This window comes from Ixodes scapularis, unplaced genomic scaffold, assembly GCF_016920785.2.
Source record: "Ixodes scapularis isolate PalLabHiFi unplaced genomic scaffold, ASM1692078v2 PGA_scaffold2__306_contigs__length_199485367, whole genome shotgun sequence".
NCBI lineage: Eukaryota > Metazoa > Arthropoda > Arachnida > Ixodida > Ixodidae > Ixodes > Ixodes scapularis.
The window spans coordinates 106,106,224-106,114,996 of NW_024609857.1; the positions used below are offsets into that span (position 1 = coordinate 106,106,224).

General features: G+C 44.9%; 1 protein-coding gene across 1 annotated transcript; it reads left to right on the top strand.

Annotated features, from left to right (window-relative positions):
• Positions 1-4,366: 4,366 nt before the first annotated feature.
• On the top strand, positions 4,367-5,951 carry LOC121836562 (the record flags this gene model as incomplete). The annotated part of the gene is made up of 2 exons (XM_042291492.1): positions 4,367-5,555; positions 5,845-5,951. Coding segments are annotated over 2 exons (1,296 nt in total), but the record flags the coding sequence as incomplete, so codon positions are not given.
• Between the last annotated feature and the right edge of the window lie 2,822 nt (positions 5,952-8,773).

Sequence of the window (8,773 nt, forward strand, 5' to 3'; positions counted from 1 at the left end):
GTTCTTCGAAATAGAGTGATACCTAATATATTATGAAAAGACATAACTAATGAAGTAAAATTTTGTACCATTGAATAGATGCTATTCGGTAAACAGTCAGCCTGACACTAAGAAACTAATAAAACTATTTACTAAGAGTAGAAAGTCTTTGCCTAGAAAAGCTGTAGATGTTCCTATTTGTATAGTCTACAGCTTCATCTAGCTGTGCACTGTAGGAATGCTTACAGTGGTGCAGAATGATACACCATTGAAGTAGAACTGTTCGTGCTATTCCAGCGCATTTAGTTTCCATTAATTTCCTTTACAGGGAGGAAAAAGACGACGAAGTGTTCCCACGCCGAAGCACATTCTCATCGCTCTTCAATATTTAGTTAGATAGCTATTCTTAAATTGAACCTGCCGGTAGTGAGGTCACCCACCATCGACCTGAACGACGCCATGGCCACGGGGGACGGGGTTCAACCGCCCCCCGATCACCACACGGCATCTGTCAGCGGCTTGGTCCTTTCACCTGCGACACTCCAGCCACCTGCGTTACTGAATGGCAAGTACACAAACGAGGACGGATCTTTGACGCCCGAAACTAAAATGTGTATCGACTCCCTGACCCCCGGACAACAATTTCCTAGTTTTACTGACACAGAAAATGGCTCTACCACAGATGACGAAGGTTTCACTCTTGTGAAGTACAAGAAAGCAAAGAAACGGTGTCATGAGGCCAAGTCACTATCCTCGAGCAGCAGTACGATCATATCTGTGGACTCAAAGAAATCGTCTCTTACTGTCATCTTCATGCCAGTAGACCAAACAAAAGTGATCACCAAATTAAACCAACTAAGACTGTCAGAGCTGCTTGAGTCGAAAGCGCCCGGCTCCATAATTCAGATCAGACCGAACTACAGGCTCAACTTGATATCTGTGGATATACGAAATAATGACGGCCTGTCATCTCTCCTGAAGGTGACCTCTCTGTTGGGTATCTCTGTCAGACCCTTTGAGCCCCGTTCTCAAGCCCAGGCAACTGGAGTCATCAGAGGAGTCGATACCAACATCGACAGTGATGAAATTCTTGCACAGCTAAAGGCCAACAACAACGCATCGGTTACATCAGTTCGTCGAATGGGTACGTCCACCACAGTAGCCATAACTGTCTCGTCGTCAAGACTTCCTGAGTACGTTCTCCTCGGTCTAGTACGCCACAAGGTAGAGCCATTTTTGGAAAAGCCAGTTCAATGCCATCAATGCTGTCATTTTGGACACGTTAGGTCCACTTGCCGTAACTCTCCAACGTGTTCCCGTTGCGCCGGACCACACCAGCGAAATGACTGTGATGCTGATACAGCGACAGTTCGGTGCTGTAACTGTGGTAAAGAACACGAAGCGACATCGCATCAATGTGCAAAATGGAAACATGAGTTGGAAATACGTCACCAAAGACAAGTAGCTGGGAGCACATCACCCGCTAAACCTGCCCAGGACACGGTCAACAGTGCTCTTGAACAAAACATACCTGGCCTACTAGATCCTCAACGCGATGCGCGAATCTTTAAGAATACAAAGCCGAACACCGGCTCCACTGGATACATTGAGCAACAGACGACAAATACTTCTATGAAGGACAAAGCCTCGTCTCAACAAGGACGCTCGACTGATGTTCCTGAGTCCCGAAAGCGTACTCAAGGCCGGTGGCAAATACCTCAAAAACAACCTTACAAAGACGCGCTGGTAGGAACGTTATCAAGAAAACAAGAGTCAAGACCTGAAAAAGACCCTCCTTCTTCGCCAGAAGCAACATCTGGGATCTGGTCAACAATTATCATCATTGCAGAAAGTCGCATACGACAGTATCTCACCCAGTGCACGTCCCCAGTGGCTCACCTTGCTCTGCAAGCATTAGATATTTTTTTCCCAATTTTAATTAATTTAATAAGCTAGAATATGGACATATCAACAACTGCCGCGCACTAAGGTGTGCACTGCCTCCATTGAAGAACTAATTAGTGACTCAACACTATTCCAATGGAATGCAAGAGGACTCCAGTCAAACATGTGAGATTTTCGACAATTCACACATCATCATCACTTCCCTATAATTATAATATGTGAACCAAACCTTCCAAAAGATTTTAGGCTCTCAGGGTACGAGATTTTCACATCCCTGCGGTCAAATGGACCCAGTCGAGTTACACTTGCTATACGCAAAGACCTTACATATGTCAATCATCTCGTTACACCCCATGCTGACAATGAATACGTATCTGCCACAGTAAGAAACGGCAATCGCTCATTTTCAGTTATAGCGGCCTACATATCACCACGTGCAAAATTTGATGGCGCGCACTTTGAAGTTGTAATGAACAACTGCGCTCCCCCTTACATCCTGTCAGGCGATTTCAACGCCCACCATCCCATTTGGGGAGGTACTCATATAAACAATCGAGGCAGAAAAGTTTTAGACTCTTTGAACTTACACAGCCTAAACATATTGAACGATAGTAGTCCCACATACCTACGCGGCACTACATACAGTAGCTGCCTCGACCTAACTTTCGTCTCTCAAGAACTGGTGCCTTATAGCTTGTGGTTTACTGATATCGAAACACGCGGCAGTGACCATATCCCAACTTACACCATCCTGAAGGGATTTTCAAGCCGAAAAATTCGCCACACTATTCGTCGTACAAATTGGCAAGCCTACCAAACATCAATGGAGTCTTTCTACGAGTCTTCTACTAACCTTCAAGACTTCAGTGATGCTGTTGCTGTTGCTGCCAAAAGTGAAACGAGAAGCTATAATCTTCCTGCGACCCGGACTGCAATCGATGGGGAATATGAACATCTACGTGCTAAGCGTCGTCGCTCGGAAAGACGGTACCGAAGGACCAAAGATATGAAGGATCTACGTGAATCTCGCCGCACGCAGAAAAAAATAGGTCGATACCTACAGAAACTAGGAAGGGTCAAATGGAGGACGAATTGCTCAAAGTTAGATCCAAGGAAACCTCTTACGGGAGTCTGGCGTATGGCGCGTGGACAACGGACACCTCAACAGCAACGATATCCGTTCCGTGCTTTATCTCTGCTCCTAAGCGTGACTGAGATGGAGGTCGCCGAGAACTTCTGCAGCCGTCTCACCCAACAGCCGGCGGGTTCTAATTTATCGTTTGGTCCCATGCAAGCAATCGTGCCACCTTCGTCCGACGACAGAATGAATTTTCCCTTTCGGCCAGATGAACTCCAGGCAGCTTTGGCTACAGTGAAGCGGACCTCGACTCCGGGACCCGACGACGTTACGTATAGTGCCCTTGCCAACCTAGGCCCACGAGGTCAGAAACAACTTCTTGATTTGTTCAACAATTCATGGGAAACGGGTCAGGTACCATCAGTATGGAAGAAGGGGCGTATCATACCCATTCTCAAACCAGGAAAGTCGCCTTACGACATATCATCTTATAGACCAATAGCTTTATCAAGCTGCATTGGGAAGCTAATGGAGAAAATGGTAAATCATCGCCTTGAATGGTACCTAGAAAATACCGATCAGTATCCGGACGTAATGTCTGGATTTCGACGTGGACGAAGTTCTTTGGACAACGTCATAGACCTCGTCACCTTTATAGAACAAAACAAGATGGAACGACGAATAACTACAGCCGTCTTCCTTGATGTCATGGGCGCATACGACAATGTGACCCATGAGGCCGTTTTAAATGCGGTAGAGGAACTTGGAATTGGTGGTCGCATGTTCTCCTGGTTAGAGAGCTACCTCACAGGAAGATCTATATATATGTCAACGTACGACGGAAATACAAGTTCTCACATCCTCACAAAAGGCGTACCACAAGGCGGGGTATTAAGCCCAATTTTGTTTAATATGGTTTTGATAAATCTAATCCGCGAATTACCAACCACGGTACATGCATCTATTTATGCTGATGACATTTGTATCTGGGCGACCGGTGTCACACGTCCTCAGATACGGGCGAGACTCCAAAGCGCTCTGAAAGTTACCCATAAGTATCTCATCGAACGTGGACTTCAAATATCAACTTCCAAATCAGCTGCGATTACGTTTTCCCGCAAGTTAATGGACAGATACCCTATTACTATCTGTGGAGAAAAAATTCCGTACTTCCGGAAGCATACGTTTCTAGGAATAACTTTGGATCGAGGCTTAACGTGGACGCCTCATGTATCCCGACTTAAAATGAAGCTGACATCCATAGTGCATTTTATGCGATTCATCAGTGGCACAACATGGGGCGCAACTGTTGGTTGCCTACAGCGACTTTTCGAAGCCTTCTTCCTCGGACTTCTGAGGTACACCTTACCGGTTATCAACAACACCTGCATTACCAATATACGAGCCCTCCAAAGCATCCAGGCGCAAGCTCTACGAACCTGTTTAGGGCTACCCCGCTCTGCTTCGACGCCCGGGACCATTGCGGAGGCTCGCAGGTTTCCAATTAAAGCATACATGATACAAGAGACACTGCGGTTGCACTTGAGGCACCTTACACAACATTCTCGCCATCACTTAGCAACGTTACCAACAAACAGACCGAAGTCCAGCTTCTCCAGAACGATAAGAAAGCACAATACTACTCTAAATAATTTCAATCGACCATCTATTAAGAGCATACCGCCATGGACATTCTTGACTCCAGAAGTAGTGCCGTACATCAAAGGCATTCATAAGAAGTCATCAACTCCACTGCCTGTACTTAAACAACTGACATTAAGGGTCATAAATGAAACATATGGCTCGACGACACATGTATACACCGACGGGTCCTCCTCTGAAGAACGAGCTGGATCTGGGATTGTAATACCCGCCCACAGTAATTCCTCCAGTTTTGAAATTGGACACAAAACGACATCAACGGCATCTGAGCTAGCGGCCATACGAGAGGCAGTAAGGTACATCCTATGTCAGGCACCCCAGAACTGGACCATCTTCAGTGACTCAAGACCAGCGCTACAAATAATCCAGTCTTCTATGAAAAATAATGCGTACGACTTTCTGGCATACCAAATCTTCTGCACCTGCCACCGGGCCCTCCAGCAGGGTCATCACATAACTCTTCAGTGGATACCAGGTCATTGTGGTGTCGCCGGCAATGAGGCAGCAGATAGTGCAGCAAAATCAACCAGTAACGGCAAGAAAATTTGCATACCCTACTCCAGATGGGACACAAAAATTCTGGTTCAAGACGTGGCAAAAGAAATTTCACAAAACTATTGGATGAATCCACATTACCACCATCCCAGGCTATACTCCCTTGATCCCCAACTTGCATTCCGCGTTCCATCTGGACTTTCAAGACAGCTAGAGGCGGTCCTGCACCGACTAAGGCTTGGTGTGGCATATACACCGCAGTTCCTTTATCGAATTCAAAGGAGAGATTCCGCGAACTGTCCAAGCTGCGAAGTTGAAGGGACAATTCAACACATCCTGTGTGAATGTGATAAATTTAACGAGGATCGACAAGTGCTGGAACAGACATTAATGGCGTTGGACTCGCGGCCTTTCTGCTCATCAAAAGTGCTTGGTGCCTGGGACACAACTCACCAATTCATGAAGGCCACGAAGGCCTTGGTAATGTTCCTCACAAACACAGAATTATCAGACACTTTGTAGGGTGCTTAAAAATGCCTGTGAGATTTTAATCAATTGTACCATTGCTCACCCTCATTGACAACTTCACCTCATCTTTCTTCCTCATTGTCATACCTTTTCTTCCCCCTCCCCCTTTTCCCCAGTACAGAGTAGCCAACCAGAACCTACGTTCAGGTTAACCTCTCTGTCCTTCCTTAATAAACCCTTCTCTCTCTCCTTTCCAGGCTCCAAACCTCATCAAGACATTTTGCTGACATTTTCTGGGGGAAGCCAAGCCCCCAATATTTTGTCACTTATGCTTGAGAGGTTGTGTGAATTTTCGCAGTGGTAAGAGAAACATAAATATTTTAATGGAAATTTTACAAAAGAAAAAACAGTGTAGATACCACACGATGTTAGCGCATTTCCTTTCCCTTAATTGGAGCTCAGTATGTGCCTCACCTAAAGAGATTCATGTTTTACAGCAGTACCACATTTTAACGGCTAATATTTTTTCCATATGTTAGGGTTATGTGGACATTAACATAGGAAATGATCATTGATTCAGGATGAAAACAGTACTTCCTTTAAGCCCACCACCCCTAACTTATGAAGAAGAAAATTACCTTCTGAAATATGGTATGACTGTGAAGGCAGTGGATGATCACCACAGAAGCCAAGAATGTTGAAACTTTGTGAAGGAGACGTGATGTCACAGATACTGCTGAGTTGTACTATAGGTTTTTTTTTTACTTTGTTTTGTTCACTTGCTCCTTGTTTTGTTTGACTGGTCCCACTATCATGCTTGTTATTTCATCCTTATTCGCTCCTTCTTTGTTCCATGCCTGTGCCATTTCTCTGCCAGTTACCCGGTTTCTCTTTTCAAGGAGTGCCACCCTTTTCTCTTGTTGGCAATGCACTCTAACCATACTCTCTGATTTTAAGAAGAAATAAATGTACCAATATCTTTATTAAATGTTCCTTACTTTGGCAGTTAATTGGTCAGCCATCATTACTGAATGCCTAATCAATGACATTGCCCTAGAGCAGTGTTCTAACAACTAACCCAAAAAGTTTGAGTTTATTGGCTACATGCAATCACCACTATACAGGAGACTCCAGGCAGCATGGTGTTGAATATACTGTACATATACATGGCTTGCACGTGACGTTAATCCGTCCTTCTTTCTGGTAGCCAGAAGCGCCTCCTTAACGCAGCGGAAGCTACGCTCCCACGCGCCCTCTACCCATTGTCCGCCCGTCTTTCTGGTTGTGGGAAGCGCATTGTTAACACAGCTTAAGCTACGCTGTCGCGCACCCTTTCATATACATATGATATACATATCATACATACACATCATATACAAAGCTGTGCAAGCTTTGTATATGATATTGCAACTTGCTTCCAAGAAAGTTCGGTTAAACGCTAGCGCGTTGGCACCAACATCTGACAAGGTTTATTCGCTGCCACATAGACACACGGACGGCGGCTGCCCTTTGCAAGGTTTACGACAAACGTCTGCACTTGGGCATAACTTGCTATGTGGTCCACTTCACAGAGAACAGAGGAGACATGTGAGATTAAGAGTAGTTTTATATAGATAATGTTCTTCGTGACAATACTTCGAAATCCTGCTGAAAATATGGACCATTTTTTTTATGTGGGTACTATCCGCGACTCCAAGCACGTGCTTTCAGGCCCTCACTAAACAGCTTCGTATTTTCACCACCACACGACCAACAATCTCGTTGCATAAGAGTAAATCAGCGCGAGACCCTTGCTGGGCAGGCTCGAATATAGAATGCTACGTGCCGTTTGTTTAGTTGGAGTCGCGAATAACAGTGACTATATGAAGAAAAAAAAAGAATTAGAGAATTTTTACTTTTTATCATGTGCTTCCCTTCGGTTTCTCCAATAGGTGAAAGTAAAATGAAAAGGCTGCCCTGACATGCCGAGGTGCCTGTTGTAAGACAAACAGTGGAGAAGCATTCTTTGCTGCACTTCGGCAAGGCCGGATCATCTGTGGGACGCCGACATCAAGACGTACCACGAGTAGATCATAAGACTACGCATGCTTTTCTCTTTTCCTGCATCTAATCATTGTTGATGCCAAAAGTCATACATAATTTCTCACCAGACAACATGGAAAGGCCATGACAGCAAGAAAAAAAAAAGAACTGATAAGACTTGACATTTATAGCTATGCGCCGAGAAACTGAGGGAAAGGAGGAGGCGAGAGTGCGCGGGGACGTCAGAACGCGGAGCTCCGATTGGAAAGATTAGTAAACAGACATTAAGATAGCTGCCTTTGTCTGCACTGCACTCGTCAAACGCGTTCGAAGGCGAAAGCCAAACGCTTGATGCCGGCGTTCCGCGTTCTATCGTGTCCGACGAGTGCAGCGGAGACGAAGGCAGCCTTTGTCTCCAGTTCACTTGTTGAACAGACTCAGATACAAAATCCAAACGCCGGCGTTTCTAATTTTAACGCGTTCGACGAGTGGAGTGGAGACAAAGGCAGCTAGCTTTAAGTCTATCCACTAGTCTTTCCAATGAGTGCTCGTTGTTCTGACATCTCCGCGCACTCTCGTTACATCCTCTCTCTGACTTTCTTAGTGCACATTCAAGTGATAACAAACTCCTTGTGTATACCACATCATACACATACCGGGAGGGCGGCTGCCTCATTCTCGGTCAACTAGGAAAGAGTGAAAAGCACGCGCCCTACAAATTTTCCATTTTGCTTCATAAGCGTATATCCTCCCCTTCCAGGTGGTAAAATATGTATCGAAGTCACTTGTGCTTTAATATTTTGAAAGTTACCGTAATTTTGTTTTTCGCTTTGGCTAAAAAGTCTCTTGCGTAACAAAATTAGTATTGGTTGCACCACGGAGATTTTCGTAGTGTATTTATGTGGTTCACATCAAGCTGACAGATATTTAATTGTTTAGATATCCGAAGAAGTAACAAAACAAAAATGATAATAAAAAAGCCGTTTACGACTCCCTCATGGATGAAGAAAGAATAAAACAATTAAAAGAGGGACAACACAACCACATCTTTCAACTAGCAACAGACGAGTAAACTTTCCACAGCGAGCTGCCGACTATACCCAGTAGGAGTAGGGGAGAGAAGGGGGAGAGAAGGAAAGATAAGAAACGCGAAGTGCAAGTCAA